The sequence below is a fragment of the Myotis lucifugus genome, unplaced genomic scaffold, assembly GCF_000147115.1.
Source record: "Myotis lucifugus unplaced genomic scaffold, Myoluc2.0 scaffold_212, whole genome shotgun sequence".
NCBI classification, from domain to species: domain Eukaryota; kingdom Metazoa; phylum Chordata; class Mammalia; order Chiroptera; family Vespertilionidae; genus Myotis; species Myotis lucifugus.
Genome location: NW_005871260.1, coordinates 74,128 through 94,400, shown reverse-complemented (window position 1 = coordinate 94,400; position 20,273 = coordinate 74,128). Strand labels below are relative to the sequence as shown.

The window sequence follows — 20,273 nt, the reverse complement described above, 5'->3', positions numbered from 1 at the left end:
ATGGAAAAGAAAAAAGTCAGGCTGAGTAAGTTTTCCTACCATGTCCTGGGACGAGGGCAGCTGAGCAGAACTTTATTAGGCTCCATGCAGGGAAGCCATGGCGTTCCTTGACTGCTAACAATTCAGTCCTGCCACCGTAAAGGCCCAGTCCTTTTCTCTTAAAGGAATAAAGCAATTTTTTAATTACACCGTCTTTAAAGAAAGGTCCAACTTTTGGTATGTTAATCTTAGGGTTTCACAAACTTCAAGGGTCCCTAAAAACATCATTCATTCCTATGACAGTAAAAATAGGAAGTCTGTTTTCTTGAATTCCTTTTCCTAATTGGTATTTTAGACTTACAAGTTTAGAAGAGGGATAACAAAGATGACTTTACCACCTAATACATTATGTTACAGCTCCCGGTAAGAAAATGCCCACCTCCCAGAGCTGAAGCACTCCAAGTACCTCCACGTGGAATTATAATTGTAGATGGAAGAGATGACTTGAAATGCTTTTGTCTTGAGAGGTGGACTATTCTCACGGTGGACATTTTTAGATAAGATTGAATGCCCAGTTCACCCTGCATGTCTTCAGCCCACTTCCCCATATGCCCTCACCATGCCTGGTACACCTCTGGCTGTGTGCAGTGACCTGCAGCAACCCCTGTAGTGGCCAGCCTACCGCCCCACTGTGGTCTTACCCTGCATTCTGTCCTTTAACCATGACGGCCACTTATCCAGGTGTGTCCAGTTCAGTGGTGCAGGATGCTCTCATTTCCTCCGTCTTTTCCCATCTGCAGGGGGAAGCAGTGTCAGGAGCTGTCCACTTGCCTGGTACATCAAGTGTGGTGCTGATCACTGTGCTTTTCTCTGCTCACCCAGTAGCCAGTCTCTGAGCTCAACGAGAAGTAGCAGCCTCCCTGCCCCCTGTACTCCCCATCTCTCACCACGCAGGCCTTGGTTTAGTGCCTCCTGGCGAACCTTTTGAGCTTGGCGTGTCAGCATTTTGAAAAACCCTAACTTAACTCTGGTGCCGTGTCACATATAGAAATTTTTTGATCTTTGAAACCATAGTAAAACAAAGACTTATATTTTTGATATTTATTTTATATATTTAAATGCCATTTAACACAGAAAAATCAACCAAAAAATGAGTTCGCGTGTCACCTCTGACACGCGTGTCATAGGTTCGCCATCACTGGTTTAGTGCCTCCTGCATAATTCCCACCATCTTCGAGAGCTTTTGTACTCATAAGTGTTTAACTCCAGAATAACAAACCAAAACACAAGAATACAGAACTGGCGATCTGGGGGCCTGTGTGAAAAGATTGTGAGGAAGCGTTAGCTGAACTTCCCCAAGTTACACCCCTTCACACATAAAATAGTTGTCAATGTCCCTGTTCAAACTCCGTGAGTCACATCTTGACATTCTGAATAGTTACCAATCATATTTATAAACACAAAAACCTTGGAGGAAACATCACAGAAAGAGGCAAGGGAAACACATTGCCCGTCCTTCCCTGTCCCCCTGCTCATTTCCCCTCAACATTTGGCACCTTTGCCCCCAAATAATTGCTTGCTGGTTTTCGAAGGACAAGAGGAAAACACTTCCTTGAGTTTTTCTGTATTTGCCACAAGGTTTTACATTCCTATTCCTATGTTCTTTACATTTGCCAGGGTGTTTCCTATAACACTCCAGTATTTTTGGGGGGGGAGGGGGTGTAAATGGAAACTGGGAAATTTTAACTTTGAAGGACATGAAAGCCACATTCCAAAGAGGAGGTGCACTGAGCCTTTCCCCTCCCGCAGGTGTGGAGCGCTGCACGTGGGCGATCACATCCTGTCCATCGACGGCACCAGCATGGAGTACTGCACGCTAGCTGAGGCGACCCAGTTCCTGGCCAACACCACCGACCAGGTCAAGCTGGAGATCCTTCCCCACCACCAGACCCGCCTGGCGCTGAAGGGACCTGACCACGGTGAGGCCCTGGGGATAAGTCTCTGCTTTCTCTGTGCAGTTGCTGCTCCTTCCAGCAGAGCTAGGAAGATCCTGGGTTTAATTCTGCCTTAGTCATTTCTTTTCAAAACAGCAGGTTATCTTTGTTTGCTGGTCTTTATCCTCCGAATCTCTTTTGCTAAGACGCATGTCATTCACTTAAAAGCCCCAAATTATGCAAAGAAACCTTGTTTGAGAATGTTTTGAAGAATTTTCAGGCTAGTAATATTTGATATTTAAAAACAAAACAAAACCCTTGGATGTACATTGAGTGTGGAGAGAAGGGTAGTTATTTGATAACCTGTTATATTAAATTTCCACTCTATTTGAAGGGCAATGTAGGTAAATAGTAAAACTTTCATTTTGTAAATAGTTATAAAATGGATATTAATAGCAGACCCTTCAAATATTTGGGAGTGGGGAATAGTTGTGTGAAGAGTTGACTTTCTCTATATTTTGTCTGTTTGCCAGAGGAATGTATTTCTTAAAATGGAGAACAACCTTTCTGACCAAATATCTTCCCTGAGAGAATCCTAATACTTGAGTACACCTATTCAATAGCAAGTGTCAGCTGAGGGAATCTACAGTGTTACCATCCCACAAATCACAGTTTGCTGAGTATTTATAGGGTGGGCAAACATAGGTTTACAGTTGTTCATATGGAAAATAATACAATCATCCTATATGATAAAAGGATATTATGCAAATTGACTCTAAAGGTGGAATGACCGGTCGCTATGATGCACACTGACCACCAGGGGGCAGATGCTCAATGCAAGAGCTGCCCCCTTGTGGTCAGTGTGCTTCCACAGGGGGAGCACCGCTCAGCCAGAAACCGGCTCATGGCTGACCAGTGCAGCGGTGGTGGTGGGAGAGGCCTCCATGGCAGTGCTAAGGATATCCAACTAAGCCGTTAGTCGGGCATCCCCCGAGGGCTCCCGGGCTGCCAGAGGGATGTCTGACTGCCAGCTTAGGCCTGATCCCCTGGGGAGCGGGCCTAAGCCATCAGTCTGACATCCCCCTAGGGGTCCCGGACTGCAAGAGGGCACAGGCCAGGCTGAGGGACCCTTCCCCCCTCCCCAGTGCACGAATTTTTGTGCACCAGGCTTCTAGTTAATAAATAATAATAGTAGAATAAACTCTGTGTTTCACATACTCACAACTGTAAACCTACTTTGCCCTCCCTGTACATACCCTTCACCTGGGCCTCTTTAAACAAAACCTGGTGCAAGAAAAAGTACTTTGAGCCCAAAATTAAATGAAGAAAGACTCCCCAGTGGGGCCTTTATTCCAGTTCCTCCTCCCTCCTTTTCCTTAAGCCAAGTGCCCTCCTTTTTATTCCTGAAATCAAATCCTGGAAGCCTCCAAGGTGCCCTGGAGGTGAAGAAGGCACTGCTGTGTGTGTAGAGAAAGAGAACAGTTTTCTCTGTAATTGTAATTTTGCTTATGAGGAGGTCATTTGCGTTGCGTGTCTCCCACCTCCTAAAACACACTGCACTTTTCCGCAATTTGAAAAAAGGAGAGGGACCAGTTAATTTTCATACTGAATGAGTCAGCTGGATGCAACCTCTTTTAATTAAATGGAGCTTAGGCAGCCCTGGAGCTAATGAAAATCTCTAGTACAGCATTACCTTTATCAGATTTTAATTTTACACATTGGAGTGGAGAGACGATGCCGTACAGGCAGGTTATGAAGAAACTCTGCCTCATGTGAGTGGCAACGATGAGGAGCTCAGAGGATGCAGGCCGCTCCTGTCGGGAGGCCCCTCGAGCCTTTCCTGCCTGCAACTGGCTGAGAGGAGAGATTTCTAGGACTGTAAGTTTCTCCTAAACTAATCTGCAGTCGTCATGGATTTGGAGCACAGTAGGGAGGAGAGCGCACACTATGTAGCGCTTTTTCAGCGTGAGATTTTGCTTGGTAAATTCTGGTTTCAGCGAACCAGAAATGTTTAACAGACTCTTTAAAAATGTCATTGTCCTTAGCAACCTCATTTTTCTCCTTTTTATGTGCCTGTATACAAATCATAAATAGTTCAAATTGTTTCCAGCATGGGAAATAATATGTTTACCTGCCAAGACAATTTGAGAACATGAATGTATACACTAAAATGTATGGAGACCAAGAACAAATTCTTTTTCTTCACTGTAGAGAACATGATGTCATTTATGATTTTTCAGGGAACTGGTAATTTACGTAATTCTAATTTGTGACCATATCATCCACTTTTGCCGACAATTGCTCACCATCTTCCTTATCGAGCATAGAAGCAGCTCCCTGCATTTTACATTAAAATCAGACTTGCATTTCCAAAAGGAAATAAATATAGGCTCCTAAGCATAATTAGATCACAGTTATGAAGGAGGAAAAATACCCCTCCTCCCAAAATGGTGTTCATAATCCTCAAACTTCTCTTTTTGTAATTAGTAGCATTGTCTTACATAGTTTTACACTTTTTCCACAAGAAAATTCTGGTTATTTTTTCAAGATCTCTGATGCCTGAACATGAGCATGTCTCTCATCCCAGGTGGAGGGAAAGTACAACATTTTCCAAATTTTGCTTATCAACAAAGCATTCACCACAGTGTTTTTATGAAACATAGAAATGGGCACATCAACTAGCAATCAGAGATTGACTGTGCCTTTTGCTAGTAAATAAGCCAGCAAGAACGACTTTTCAATGAGGTTAGAAATTGTACCCCAAGAGGACCTTTGGGATCCTTAATCATAATTGAAGGAAACTGAGACTTTAGGGGGTAAATGTAAGCGGAATTGCTAGGTTTGATATATTCTGTGCCAAGAGGACGTGCATCGGCGAGCTCCAGGAACCACCCCAAAGTTGCTGTTGCCTGTACCCTCAGGCGTCCCAGACAGGGCAAGAGGGTGCGATTAGAGACGAAGACAACTCCAAGGCAGATACCTCTTAAGACTTCAGCAATGATGTCACCATGGAATGATGGGAACAGCATTGTATTTTCACTATTTATTTATCTGTAACAAAGGCAGGGGCAGTGTAGTGTGGTGGCTGAGGGAAGGGACTCTCGAGTCGGACTTCCAGAGTTTTAATTATGGCTCCACCACTTGGGACCTTAAGCAAGTTATCCAACTTTCCTATACCTCAGTTTCTTCTTCTGTAAAATGGATGTGAGAATAATACCTCATGATTCTATTGCGAACACTGTCTGAGATAATCAATGGGAAAGCACTTAGCCAGTGTCTGGGATATAGCAAGTATTCAGTGAAAGTTTTCTGTCATTATTGGGACCATTAAATGGGAAAATGTGTATGAATGTTTTTTGCAAAATGAAAGAGTTTGATAAAAATGTAACATTTTAGCTTTCTATAGTATCAAAGTCTAACCTATTCTGGTGCTCTCCTCTATGAGACAAGCCGTTATATAGACTTAGACAGTATTTTAAAAAAATGTTAACATTTTCTTTTTAAACTCCTGAAATACTTGCCTAATATACAACAGCCCCAAAAGTTCCCAGTTACTTTCAAAGCATTCCATAAAGAACCGGATCAAAAATTCAGTTTAGAATTCTGAAATCCACTCACTATACTTCATTGGAAACACAGGCAATATTTTGTAAAGAGTAAAATCGATGGCTGTGGGTGTAGATTAGCCTGACCCAGCAATGATTGCACGTTGCTATAAAACATGGTGTTCTGCACCACAACGTAGAATAAGGACGGTGAAGGAGAATCCGTTAGGGACTTGCCTTGCAACACTTTATCACAAGGAAAATGCTGCAGCAATGCGGACATGGACACTCTCCCTGATATTCCTATTCATCATGTGTTCAGTTATTCATTCATTCATTCGTCAGTCATTATGTACGAGGCATGGTTAAAGTTGCTACAGTACATCTAGTAAGCAAGACAGCAAAGTAGATTCCTATTCTATGGATTTCTAGTATAAAGGGACAAACACTGAAAATACATTAAATAAGTGAAACAGTAATAAGTGCTATGAAGAACGTAAAACAGTAATAGGATAGTGTGGGAGAAGGCAGCTACTTCTGTCACAGAAGTCGGCCACAACTCTGAGGAGGTAGCAGCTGAGCTGAGAGCTGAATGATGAGAAGGAGCCAGCCATGCAAACAACTGGGGGGAGAATATTAGAGGCAGAAAGAATAGGAACTGCAAATGCCCTGAGGTAGGAAGGAGCCTGGCTTGTATTACCAACAAACCTAAGACCATTGTTGGTGGAACAATCAATGATGAGTGGAATGATAGGGTATGAAGCTGGAGAGATTAATAGCGGTCACATCTGCATCTCTTGGTCATTGTAACCCAGTGGTTCTCAACCTTCCTAAGGCCACGACCCTTTAATACAATTCCTCATGTTGTGGTGACCCCCAACCATAAAATTATTTTTGTTGCTACTTCATAACTGTAATTTTGCTACTGTTATGAATCATAATGTAAATATCTGATATGCAGGATGTATATTCATTGTTACAAATTGAACATAATTAAAGCATAGTGATTAATCACAAAAACAATATGTAACTATATATGTGTTTTCCGATGGTCTTAGACGACCCCTGTGAAAGGGTCGTTCGACCCCCAAAGGGGTCACGACCCACAGGTTGAGAACCGCTGTTGTAACCCATTGAAGCAGCCTAAATGAAAATTTTCATATCAGACATAGTAACAAACATAATATTGGTCATACTTTAGAACACTGAGTAGAAAATCAAATTGAAACAATACTGGAATTATAATGGAAACACAGTCTACATTTTTTTAAAAAATAAAAAGGATGCCAACATTTTAAAATAAACTTTATTAAAATTGTGTAGCATCTTTAGGAAATATAAGAAAATGTGAAATATTTTAAGAATTAATTATTGCTTTCAAATGTAAGTACCTTCTTTCAAAAATACCAAAAAAAATGTATTATGTTGAGACTTTTATCTTCTCCTTACTAGGATACAGATAAGATTCTGGTATTGATAGATGATTAGAATGATTTAATGTTGAGAAAAATTAAGTCCAAGTCCAAGTGATGGATCATAGAGCAATTAAGTCAGAGCAGAAAACTGTGATGTGTGGCCAGTAAACCACTTGAATCATGAGCCTATGAGATTTATTGTTTCTTCTTTTTTTCTCTCTCAAAACAAATGCTACTAACTAGCCAAGATTTGCAAATCTTCAATTACTAATCATGTGCCATAAATCATTATGGGGTTGACTTTTAAGTTTTAAAAAATGGTTTTAATCTCTGCTGTGAGGCACTGGGGGGAGATTAGAAATTGATTCAAGAGGCATCTTTAAAAAGAGGGGGGAAATGGGCTGGGGAAAAAACATGCATTATTCTTGGGAAGATGAAAGTTTCCATCCTGATTTTAATCATCTGTTTTGCTGACCACTGAGAAAAGGGCAAAGGCAGTAGACAGTAGATTTTTTTTTTCAAGAAGCTTTCATTTTTGTTACACTTCTTATTTGTGCAATTCAGTTATTTTTCCTCTTTTTTTGGTTCTTTGTTTGTTTTTCTTATTTCCCATCATCACTTCATATGGGCAGTGAAAATTCAGAGGAGCGACAGGCAACTTACCTGGGATTCCTGGGCCAGCAGCCACTGCAGCCTCCACACCTACCATCACTCTAACGCGCACCACCCTGACCATGGCAGACTGCCGGCCCTGACATTCCCGAAAGCGCCTCCTCCAAACAGCCCTCGTAATGTTCCAGGCTTTCTCCTCCTGGTCCTTTATTTAAATTATCTTCATCTCCCTCCTTGCTCATCTGAGTCATACCGTTTTTGGTTTCATGGGCGTTGTATGCTTTTTTCGTTGTAGCAGCTTACCATTTCTGACATCCCCTACGTCTTTTTCTTTTCCATCAGAACGCATTTGTCATGGGGAGAGGATGTAAATGTTCAGAATGCTTTACATGTGGTCAGGAAATAACCATTCAGAATGTTATACAGCGTACAGTATTCGCAGATCTTCTCTGAATATGTGGAATCACATGCAAAAGTCATGTCAGAAAATACCTATGAAAATGAGATTACGTATCTGACGCATTGTGTTGTTTATGAAGAAACTTGTTTTAATGTTTGGGATTTTTGTGTGTCTAAAGCAAAACTCATAGAGCTTCTCTGTGTTCCACTATGTGTACGGGGACCATCTGCCCCTCAGGTGTCCATGGGCTCTCGTAACTCAGAATCTAAAGCGATGCGTCCCCGGCTCCTGAGCCCTGTCTCTGTCTGGTTGGGGCACTTACTCGCTACCACTGTGCGTCCTGTGTGTCTTCCCGGGTTGTCGCTGGTTGGCACGTGTGGCGGGCTCACACCCCACCTGGGAATGCTCTGTGCCAAGTCTTCATTCTCTTACAGCAGCTCTGGTGTCTTCATCCTTCTCTCCTACCTCCATGAGTGCATACAGCCTGAGTTCCCTGAACATGGGGACTTTGCCTCGCAGCCTCTACTCCACTAGTCCACGTGGAACCATGATGAGGAGGAGACTGAAAAAGAAAGACTTCAAAAGCTCACGTAAGTGGAATGGTAGCCAGTGCCGTGTGGCCTGGAGAAAGCGTGTGGGCAGGTTAGAGTCTTTGGTCCACAGAGGTCTGGGGGAAGAGTTTACAGAGCCTGCTCATCAGGCAGATGCCAAGCAGGTCCAGCTCGGTGCCAAAGACCATTAAAGTGATATCCGTTATCTCTAGGATAGTGATTACAGGGGATGCAATTTCAGATTGAATTAGTTCATACTACCCTTGCCTACGACTTTTTATGTGAAACTTCTTCTTGCTCCTTTGATCTAACAAAATGACTTAAGATGTGATTTTTTTCCTTTAAAACTCCTTCCCTGTGTTCAGGGTAGCTTCGAGCATGACCTTTGTTCTTAGTTTCTTATTCACTCTAAAGCAGTTTTTTGAAAACTATGTCTCCTTTTTGGTAAATATAAGAACCTCACACTTTTGTTTAATGCTATTAATATCTCATTCCCCAAGATTCCAATACTTTCCCCAGGGACCCACCCCATTGAGAATCACGGCTTGAACATATATTTCTGTTGCCCACTTCAGCCTTAAGAAGATGAGAGGGATGTTTATCTTTACAACAAGCATCTTAAAGTCTAGGAATTTCAAATAGGATTCTTGGAAATATGACCCTCTGGGACAGCCATGCTCAGTATAGACCAAGCAAGACTAGGAAAATGTGCTTGGCTACTTGCTTTTGGATGACTGGTTATACACATACTGGTAAAGAGAAAAAGGGGTAATGATTGTGTGAACAGGGAAGAAATTCAAAAAGCTCCTAATTTTTCTTGCTGGGGAAGATCATAATTTCTCATCATCATCACATTACGTTTTAGAGGAAGAAAACACCTATCTTTCCAGCGAGATCTAATTGTAGTCTAGAGCGTGCATGGGTTGTATCCTATATGTCCCTTTTGGCCATGGTTGTGATTCCTGTAAAGAAGCTCAAAGGAGATAGGGTCTCTTCCTGGGATTACCATGAGAATAAAATAAAGAACACCCTTAAGTTACCTAAATAAAGCCAAACCCAGATACTTCAAAGCTGGTAGTGAAGAGAGAATGTTCTTGTGAGAAGGGGTGGTTGAGCCTGTTGGCTCTTCAACTTATTTGCCAGAGATTCATCTATGCAAGTGGATGTGCTGCCAGTCCCACCCGCGCCACCATCAGTGTAGGAGACTGACCACCACCCAGCCCAGGAAACGGTCTCTCAAGTCATATACAGTGGGGCCTTGACTAACGAGTTTAATTCGTTCCGTGATGGAGCTCGTAACTCAAATTACTCGTATGTCAAATCATAAAGTGAACGAGTGAGATACGTGATGCTGGGCTGATGTTGTGGCGTTCACTGTGACGTTCGCTGCGCCAACTAGCGGTGGGGTATCTGAAGCTGGCTCATAACCCGAATTTTAGCTCGCAACTCAAAGCAAAAAATCGGCCGAGAGACGGCTCGTATCTCGAAAAACTCGTTAGTCGGGACACTCATAAGTCAAGGCCCCACTGTAATTAGCTCTTTTGAATAGATTAAGTGTTAGCTGCTATTCTGCCTGAGTCTGAATGGTCCTGTGCGAAACTCTGTTAACATTCCTCTCAAATTTCTTCATTTTTCACAGTGATTACACTTTGGCATAACACATAGATCTTGAGTCTTCCATGCAGTGCCTTCAGGGCTTGTGGTGGGCATTTGCTCATGAATATTTTTACATAGAATAGCTTCATGTACAGCACTCCTCACTGACAGAAACAGGCTAACATCCCTCAGCAGGGAAGAGCAATTAAAATGAATTTATTAATGTTTGTACTTGTGCTTCAATGGCTAAACATTTGCTTGTGTTAGGTAAGACTGCCTATGTTGACTAAGCACATTAGGGACTACAAACGAATGATAATGGGTTTGATATTTGCACATCTTGAATTTTGTGGTAGGAAACAAAGCTGAGGCCACACTGTCACTGACATCCATGGCCAACTCATAATTTCTCTCTTGAATCAGCACATTATTCTCCAACATAGTGGAAATATAAACACAAAGCTGGTTGAAGAAATTTCTAGCTATTTGTGTTTGCTGTAGACATTCGCTACTAGAGCATCACTGACCATACATAGACCAGAATGTTTGTCTCAGGAGATCATATATGTTATATTTTAATCCAACAATAAGATTCACAAACTATGAACTTTTATTCCAACTTCAAAGAGCCTTAAAAAATTAGTTTTCCAAAATCACACACAAAAATCCTCAAGATTAGGTTCCATTCTTTTGTTGTTGTTGTTAAGCTTGGAATGGTCATATTAGAGAGAAAGGTTTCTCCAAATAACTGATAATAAAAGTTTTATTGCCACTCTCACTCTACCTTGGTTTATTTCCACCACTTTATTTATGTGTTTATTCCGTGCCACCACTGGCTGCCCCCTTTCTCACTCTTATGTTTCTATAGCAACCATGCCATTTGTATGGATGGTGAGTCCTGGCAAAGTCCCAAATACAATCAAAAGCCTCTTTGCTGTGTTGGTGAGCATTTGAGGCCAGAACCTGGAAACCAGAAAGAATTCTCACATATGTTTCCAGGACGAAGGAAGGACATGGCCGGAAGAGTGGAAAATCTCACATAAATATGAAAACGTTCTGTACAGTTGCCTAGAGGGGAGAATACAGAAAACCCGCGACCATATGTTACAAGCAGTGAAACAGGAAAGTGCTGGTAGTTCCACAGGGACAGTGGTGAGCAACCCCCGCCTCGGCTGTGAGGAGTGTCACAAAGCCCGGAGGGTGTCACAGAGGGAACCTCTCCTCACCGCTTCTGGAATGTTACTGACTTTTCCCCACAACCCGGCTGCCCTTTTTCTACTGCAGAGGCCAGGGCTCCTTCCAGGACCCCGTCACCCCCACACCCCATGACAGAGGCATGACTGAGCCAGTTCCCCTGCTGTCTGCCTCCTGCTCCTGCACCCAGAGCCCGTGGGGAGACTGCCTGTGCCCAGTCAGCCTGAGATACAACAGAGAGTACACGTCAGAGCACATGCCCAGAACGGTCTTTGCCTCTTTTGTCATTGGCACTTACTACTAGGGAGGGCAGCATTGCAGATAGCTGAGAGGAAGAGAATGAAAAAGACTAACAACTTTTATCCCTTCTACCGACCCCTGAAAAAAAAATGGAAGGCCAAGGCAGCTAACGGTAAGCGTTTATAAGTGACGGAGCACAGAGCGCTGGCAGTTGACAGCGTAAGATCTGCCCCCACCAGCCCTGCGTGGAGGAGGGGGCTGCTGGCCACCCCGCTGCGCTCCCGAATGGACCACGTGATACACAATGTGTTGTGTCCACAGGGGGTCGACCCTAAATGTGGAACACTTCAGTGAGATGTCTTAAATTACAGGGTCAAAGAATGACAAACACCGCGTTACTAATAAATCTGTGAGGTCCTTTGCTCTCTGTACTTTTTAAATGCTCTTCATATCTAACAGTAAACCTCTCAGCCTTCTAAATGAAGGAAACATGGTGCTGATTTTTAAACTTTGGGAGTTAGAAAACTGCCTTTGGTTCCCCTCCCTTACTTACACTCGGAAAGACAAGAATTGACCCAAACACAGGGCCATTCCCTGCAAACCTGAAGGGCTGTGAACAGAACCCTCCAGGTGTGAAAGGGACAGGACATGCAGGTGTGAATGCTGGCACACACCAGTGACTGGTATTCACACACAGCATGGCGGCAGAGTAGTCATGTCCGCCTTCACCTGCGGGTAGAAATGGGCACCTCTCAGGCCAGGGCCAGTGCCTTGCAGGGGCATTTGCTACTGGAGAGAGAATTCATTCTACAACTTTCTGAACTCAGGATTAAATCCCCTTCATTTTCCTCTGCTGCTTGACCACATTAATGAAGCGGGGTAATCAAGTTCATCGTTTTCTCTTCCAAGGAATATTGGTTGTTTTTCTTTCTGGCTCATCATCCTTGATTCTGCAGTTGATGTTTATCATGTCTGGTAATCATTTTCAAGACGTTAATGCCTGTGAGTAATCAGTACCTGCAATTTCAAATGAAATTTGACTGTTTCAAAGAATAGATCCCAATGTGTCAGAGGACTTTCAGAGTGAATTGTAAAATCCTAGTTCTAATGTAAGCCTGTTTTTATTAGATAAATTATAACTTTATATAATTATGAAACCCATGTTTAATACATTTTAATCCTAAATTAAAGTTCCTAATGATTTCTATCACCTCAACTTGCCTCTAGATAGAGCTTATAAATTTAATGCTACCCACAGTGAATTAGTGCTTATTTCTGTGTTCAAAACCCTCTACAGAATGAAATTTTCATCTTCTCTAACTGATCCAAAAAACATAGCAAGCTTCTCCTTGGAGAGGGTCTTTGCTACAGCTCCCCTAATCTCTCCCATTGTTATTAAACCGACCATTTCTTTTTGATTCTTAATTAATGGAGATGGTAATCAACTGACTTAAAAGTTCTTTTTTTAATGTTCACCTTCTTACTTTTATCACAATATATAGGCTTATAGTTAAAAGTGAACTTGTAATACGAGGCTTAGAATGGGACACAGTGTCCCTTTCTGTCCTGCTCCCCAGAAGCCACAGGATTCAAATGATCCGTTTTCTCTGTAGCTGTACACTGGCATTTCCGTTCTCCTCTCTTTCTGAAATTGCAGGCCATCACTTCTGGTTTAGTCTGGTGTCAGGGTCTCATTGCTATGGCTGTAAGCTTCCCTCAGAAAGCACCGGCCTGGAGTAGCCACATGCATCATTGTGGGGAGCAGCTGTAACGTCATCTTAGCTGCTCATTCCAACTGATCCAACTTTTTGGATCACCTGGTTAATGGGTCCTAGTGGCACATGGAAACTGATATCTAAAATCTAAAGACGCCCATTGAGTATTTTGACTCTTCCTATGCAGAGGGGATGAAAGTGGCAGCAACTTGTTCTTTCCTTTGGAGTAGATATCCTGACATGCCCCAGAGCACAACCCTCAGAAACTTGCACACTTTCTGTCAGGCCTGTGTCCTCAGGGCGTCTCTGACTTAGAAGTCCAAACATAGTTTCTAACTCTAATTAAGTAGTCTAAAAATCTGCACCAAATTGAGATTTCAGATGAAATATATGTATAAAGATTCACAGAAAGTATTTTTGTTGACATCCAAAAAAAAGCTTCACCAAGAACTGGAAGTAATCTGCCAAATAAGTGATGTTCTAATATTCTGTTCCTGCTCACTAGCTGGAAAGAAATGCAGCTTTCCAGATGCTTACAGACAGGATATGGCATCTTCTACTGGTTTGTGCCAGCATTAAAAAAAATATATGTATGATCTGGAGAGTAATCAAAGTACAGCTCACATTCACAGAAGCATCCTAGAAAATATGATAGCCAAATGAGCAAAATAAACTGACAAGTAAAATAGAAACAAAACAGACAAACAAAATAGATACAAACTCATAGATACAAAAGCAGAATCTTAAGACTGATGGCTGCCAGAGAGTAGGGGCGTTTGGGGGGCTGGGTGAAAAAGGTGAAGGGATTAAGCAAAAACAAACAAAACAAAACAAAAACCTCAAGGAAGCAGACAACGTATTACTGATTCCTGGAAGGAGAGGAGGGTTTGGGAAGAAGTAGAAGAGGATAAAGGGGAATAAATAGTGATGGAAGGAGAATTGACTTGGACTGCTGAACACACAATACAATATACAGGTGATGTATGATAGAATTGCACACCGGAAACATAAAATTTTATTAATCCATGTCAATAAATTTAATTTAAAAACGAAAATAATTGATAGTCCATGAGACTTTGGAACTGTAGGTGGCCACCTGTAAAAAGCTTAGGGTGGGAGGCTCCCTTCACTCCCCACTGCAGGCTGCAGAAATCTCACTGACTTCATCCTGCTGAGACAGAACAATGATCGTGCTTCTTTAGAAGAAGTACAGTTCCCTTAGTCCTTCCAGACATTGACTCGCCACCATCCTCTGCCATGTCAGCTGCAGTGCTGGAACGATCCACATCATGGAAATATTTGCGTCCCAAAGAACAACTTCCTAGTTCCTTAACTTAGCAGAATCTACATGAAATGTTGGTTTCAAAACAAAAAATGCAGATGATATCACAAAATGTGACTCATTTCTCACTTACGTAGCATTCACTGAATGGTACAGGCACTAGGATTCCAGACATGCAAAGAACTGAGGGTCAAGTGATGAGGCTCTACTCCAGAGGAGTGGATAAATTGGGGCCTCATTCTGAAGAGAATGTTAATCTGGCAACAATATATTGAAAGCACTGGCATGAAAGAACCCAGAAATATGTATATTAGATTAATTGAAGTAAACGTAATGAAAGCCTGAATTAAGGCATTGACCGTAAGAATGGAAAGGGGGATTTAAACAAAATTGATTGAGTTTGAGACAATGGGGAGTTGTGGGTCAAAGGCTACTTTGAGATTTCAAGCCCGGAGGACTGTAATTGTGGTCCCATAGGAAAAGAGAAGTGATTAACTCAATTTTGAAAATGTTGAGTTTGAGGAGTCAATGAGACATCGTTCTAGTTGGCATCTATCAAGTCCGGAAATTCATCACTAGAGAGGTAGACTTGAGAAGGTATGTATTTTACTGGATCATATTTTACTGGAAGTGAATGAGGAAAAGAATGAGATAAAAAAGGCTTAGGACCGAACCATGGGCATTAGCTTGCTTGACATGCAGATAAAGCAAAAGAATGGTGGGTGCTAAAAAGTAAGAAACTAAGAACCAAGCTTCATCAAAACCCAGAGGGCAATTTGAGAAAGAAAGTGATGGTTTCCAAAGCCAGTGGCTACTTAGTGGCTAGAGCAGTTGAGGCCATAGATTTTAGCAATCAGGAAGCCAGCAGTGAGAGTAGTTTCAGTAAAGGGTAAAGGAAGAAGCCACAGTTTAAACCATTTAGAAGCAGTACAAATCAGAGAGAGGTCAGAAAGCTAGGGGAGTGAGTAAGTAAGTTGGAAAAGTGGCAAGAAAGATTTTATGGCACAAAATCACAGGAGCGGAAAAGGATAGTATCAAAAATACTTAATAGTTAGCCTGGAGATGGAAAAAGGATACATCCCCCTGAAGCAGGAAAAAATGGGGGAAAGAGAGAACAGATGGTGATACAGAACAGCGGTTTTCAGTCGGTGTGCCGCGGCACACTGGTGTGCTGCGAGAGTTTTTAAAACATGCAATACCTGACTATTTAGTCAGGGGCTCTGACCTCTTTTCCCTTAGGTTGTCAATTTAAAAAATGACAACAGCCAACACAACAATAGCCGTCTGGTGTGAATGAATCAAAATTATACCTAAATATTCTTTTGCCAGGCCGGCCGAAAATGTAATACATTTTTTGGTGTGCAGTAGAATTTTAGTTATTATGCCATGAGATGAAAAAGGTTGAAAATCGCTGATACAGATAAATTAAGATCGAAACAATGTTGTTTAAGGAACTCTTGTTAAATGGTGGCATATTTTCAGTCTTGTAAGAAATAAAGAGTCAAGTTTGACCTTACTAAGGGTAGAAATGTTTGAGACAGATCCTGTAAGAAATCTAATAAGGTGCCAAAATATTACTCAGCAAAAGATTCCAGGGCCCCATAGAGAATAATGTGAATTTGTCATGACTTTCTCAACACCCCTAAGCAACTTAGTAACAGCGGTGGAGTTAACTGGGCCTTACCAAAGAGGACAGAGCGTTAGCGTATAGACAATCACGTGAGGTTTCAGAATCTCTTACCAGCAAATGCATCATTGAAGTGGTCACCAGAGGTCCAGGTGGAGTGTGGAGGCAAAGGATGCTAGTAAAAGGCAATGGATAAAGATGATGGTCTTTAAACTGCATTCACAGATTCCCCTATGAGGGAGGACGAAGGCTTGGGGTCTCATTCCAACGTCAACTGCAGTAGTTCTGTTTTCATCTGGAATATAGAGGCATCCCTTATCATCTGCCTTCATTTGAAGAGGTGGGGGGATGTGATCTGTTGCTAAAAATACTAGGAGACAAGTGAGAGGCAATGGGAGCAGAAGTCATAAGAGCAGAAAATTAGATCGTAGAGACTGGGACAGATGGCTAATAAGGACATGTGATCACCAAGGAGGATTGAGATCTTGGAGCTCTACCCATTTCAAAGGAGGATGGGGTCCGCCCAGGGCTTTGTGGCAGAGAGCTGACAGGGTGGAATGCTAGCAATGGGAGAGCTGCAGAACCACAAACCCAGCACATTAGATTATTCCCATCATGTCAAAGGGCTTAGGACAACGAAAAGCTGTAGGTCAGAGGAGATAGACGATGAGCCAAGTCCTGAAGTCAGTGAGGAAGAGGGGTGGGATCTTGTAAACAGAAAACTATGGGTTTGAAGATGAGACAGAGCAGAAATTAGTACAGCATATGGAACTCTAAATAGGAGTGGTATGAGGTAAAAAACCAAAACAAATAAAAGATCACTGCATGGAAAGCAAGCAGTATTAGAAACCCTTCTCTCTCCTTGCCCCGTGCAGGGAGAGTGAAAGAAAACAGCTTCTGGTTGGAGAAGGTTTAGAGGTACGTGTTCGCATCAGGTTTCCATTAAAGGGCCAGAAGCCTCTGTTGGGAGGAAGTGACAGTGCGGCAGAGGGTGACCCTAAAGACAGAGCTCTTGCTCTCAGGGAACAAAGGAGGCACAGGTCACGCCTGAGAGGAAGGCGTCCAGGAGTGCAGCAGTCAGTCGTGACATGGGTGGGGATGGGAACAAGTCGGAGATGTGTGCCAGGGGGCTGAGAAGACTATCAGAGGAACAAATGAAATAAGAGATGACAGAGTATGTTGGAGACCCATTGGGAAGAAATAAGAACTGAAGAGACCAAGTTTGAGAGTAGGAGGAATGTAGCGTTTAAATGACTCCATCATGCCAACCTGATGCTAGAGTGAGGTTGATGACCAGCACTTCCTTACCACCCTGGGAGCTAGACTCAGAGCATTTCTTCAAAGCTGGAGGTCAGATTGTCTGTAAATCTTAAAGCTGAAGTAGAAAAACCATTAGGCAAGTTAGCCCAACCCTCCTCCTTCTAGCTAGGAAAGAGGTTAATGGTTTCTCAGTAGTAGAACCAGGACCAGAATCCAGGTACCCTGACCCTGACTGACCCTGACCCTGACCCTGGGGTGTCTTCTTCCTGCAACTCCCACAATTGCCCCTAACAGGCAGGTATGTAAGGGGAGGAGGCAACACCTTACATTGCGTATTGTGACAGAACTGACTAGTTCTGTGAGAGTTACACATCTTGTTCAGCTCTGGCTAAAGTTGTTACCAGAACGCCAAAATATGACCTCCCACCGTAGCCAGTGAGCTGCTCTTCAGAGCCATGATCTGTTTTAGAAATGCTGGTTTTCTGGTGCTTGCTTCAACCTGACGTCATTCTTGTTCGTGTTGCTCCTCTAGTGTCTTTAGCCTCCAGCACAGTGGGCTTGGCTGGCCAGGTCGTTCACACAGAAACCACAGAGGTGGTGCTGACGGCAGACCCTGTCACAGGATTTGGGATCCAGCTGCAGGGCAGTGTGTTTGCCACGGAGACACTCTCTTCTCCGCCTCTGATTTCCTACATTGAGGCTGACAGCCCTGCAGAGAGGTGAGACGCTTTCTTTCACAGCATCTTTCCCTGCTGTGCGTTTGTGCGCCGGCTCTTTTTGGACAACTAATAAATTATGGAACAGCGCTCAATGCAGGAAATGTAAGATATAATGAACTCTCTGTTCTGACAATAAAATTTTATGTTCTTGATCAGTTTTGAGAAGAATTATGAGCATGGATGCCTTTATCTAGCAGGGTTTCGTCCATCAGGGACTAAGGGTATATTAATTAAAAAGGAAAAAAAAATCTATTAAAAAAATCTCTAAGTTCAAACTTTAATAGCTTCTCTGCCATGGAGGGATGTACATTCATCATTACAATATATTGGTTCAGATCAGATTAGAAAAATACCATGGTGCTGAATTATTAATTACTTTGCTGGAGTACTTCAAGATTCCCTTGCTCACGTTGGTAGCCATGAGATGCAAAAGTGCAAGACATTGCAGTTGACCTAACTAATAGGATTCCCACAGCATTGAATAAACAAGACCACATGGTTATGCCATTTTGCAAGGGTCAAACAAAGCAGATGTGGCAACTTCGACTGATGATCATTTACCCTCTATGCAGCCTCTAACATGTGGTTCTACATTCAGATGTGGGGTCCTACAGATTGGAGACAGAGTGATGGCCATTAATGGAATTCCAACCGAAGACAGCACCTTCGAGGAAGCCAATCAGCTCCTCCGAGACTCCTCCATCACGAGCAAGGTCACCCTGGAAATCGAGTTCGATGTGGCAGGTATGACCATATCATCGCCAGTTGGCTGCCGAGTCAGGAGGGGACTGCCTGTGAATTGCATGGGTTTCGTGGCAGATGGGGAACTATTTTTTATACACTGACATGCTTTTGTTTAGGAGATTTGGGGTGTCATTTTGAATTGAACATGGTTGTTGTATTATTCATTAAAATGTCACCACAAGAACAGTAGAAAATAAATGTGACAAAATAAATAAGTAATAGCCACTATAAAGGTGATAAAAAAGAAGCACGTAGCCTTTATTCTTCCTGACTTTCTCCTGTATGCTAGAGAAACCATATTCTTCAGTCACACAGAAAAGAAAAGCCTTTTTTTGACCCTTTCCACTGCAAAGAACATAAGAAGGTTTGAAGGGGACCAGTGAAAATTCATTAAATAGCTGTATACAAGCTCAGTGGGTAACTATTTGGTCTCTAATGTTAAAGAGAAATTGTACCAGACACTTGTTAAAAATGAGAAGGAAGACTTTATTCAAGGCTATTGCGCGAGAGAGCAAAGACAGCCAGAATTTATAGCCAGCAGGCAAGGAGAAGGAGAGGGAGTCATTGGATTGAAAATTACTAAGAGGAATTTGATTTGATATCAATGGTGGAGGGATGAGAGATGTGATTATATATTCAAGGATGGAGGGATACTCAGTAAATTGCGTTAGCAGGAGACTTGCTAAATTGGCTCCGCAGGCTAAGGGCTCGGCCAAAGACAAGTCCTAGTCAAGAAGAGGGCTCACAGGAGCCTGAATTTGATTATGAAGGGAGTCCTTGTCAGTAGCTAACATGTGTGTGGGTCTTAGAGGTTGGTGCCAGTTCCCATCTAAGAAAGTTATCTTCACCCAGTGAAACAGCACCTCACAGAGCCAATAACCTTAGCCAATCCGTGCAGATATGCCTTCGGACATAGAGATTGCATTATCCCTACATTGCTGAGTATTTACTGTGGGCCAATTACTTTTCTATACCATGGAGGTGTAATAGTAGACAGGAAAGAAAAAATCCCTGTCTTAATGAAGCTTATATGATATCTTACAGAAAGTTAATGTTTAAGTTAACAAACATAAAGTCAGACCATAATAAGTGCTCTAAGGGAAATAAAGCAGGATGGGGGTTAGAGAATGACTGTGGGGAGCTATTTTCATAGGATGACTTTCTAAGGAGGTGGCCTTGGAGCAGAAATGTGAAGGTTGGGAAGAAGCTGGCCAGGGGAGTCTGGGAGGAGCGCATTCCAGACAGAGGGAGCAGCTGGTGTACAAGATGTGAACCAAAATAAGAGGCTGGGTGCGTCTGAGGAACAGCAAAAAGGGCTCTAGCTACAGCAGATAGGGGAGTTGGGCTGAGAATCAGGTTTGGCTTTAGAGACGGGGTGGGAGAGTTTGGAAAGTGCTCATTTATGAAGGGCCTTGGGAAAGACTATACTGGTTTTCTTCCAGATGCAATGAAGCCAAGGA

At 42.6% G+C, this 20,273-nt stretch overlaps 1 protein-coding gene and 1 pseudogene across 2 annotated transcripts in view; both read left to right on the top strand.

Annotated features, from left to right (window-relative positions):
• GRIP1 (glutamate receptor interacting protein 1) overlaps positions 1 to 20,273 on the top strand; it is a 257,964-nt gene that overhangs the window by 163,630 nt on the left and 74,061 nt on the right. For both annotated transcript variants that reach the window (XM_023761662.1, XM_023761661.1), the window contains exons 9-12: positions 1,789 to 1,958; positions 8,320 to 8,475; positions 17,883 to 18,069; positions 18,668 to 18,813. In XM_023761662.1, coding sequence (XP_023617430.1) covers positions 1,789 to 1,958; positions 8,320 to 8,475; positions 17,883 to 18,069; positions 18,668 to 18,813 — 659 coding nt within the window. The remainder of the gene's footprint in view (positions 1 to 1,788; positions 1,959 to 8,319; positions 8,476 to 17,882; positions 18,070 to 18,667; positions 18,814 to 20,273) is intronic.
• Positions 5,277 to 5,385, top strand: LOC111827747 (annotated as a pseudogene).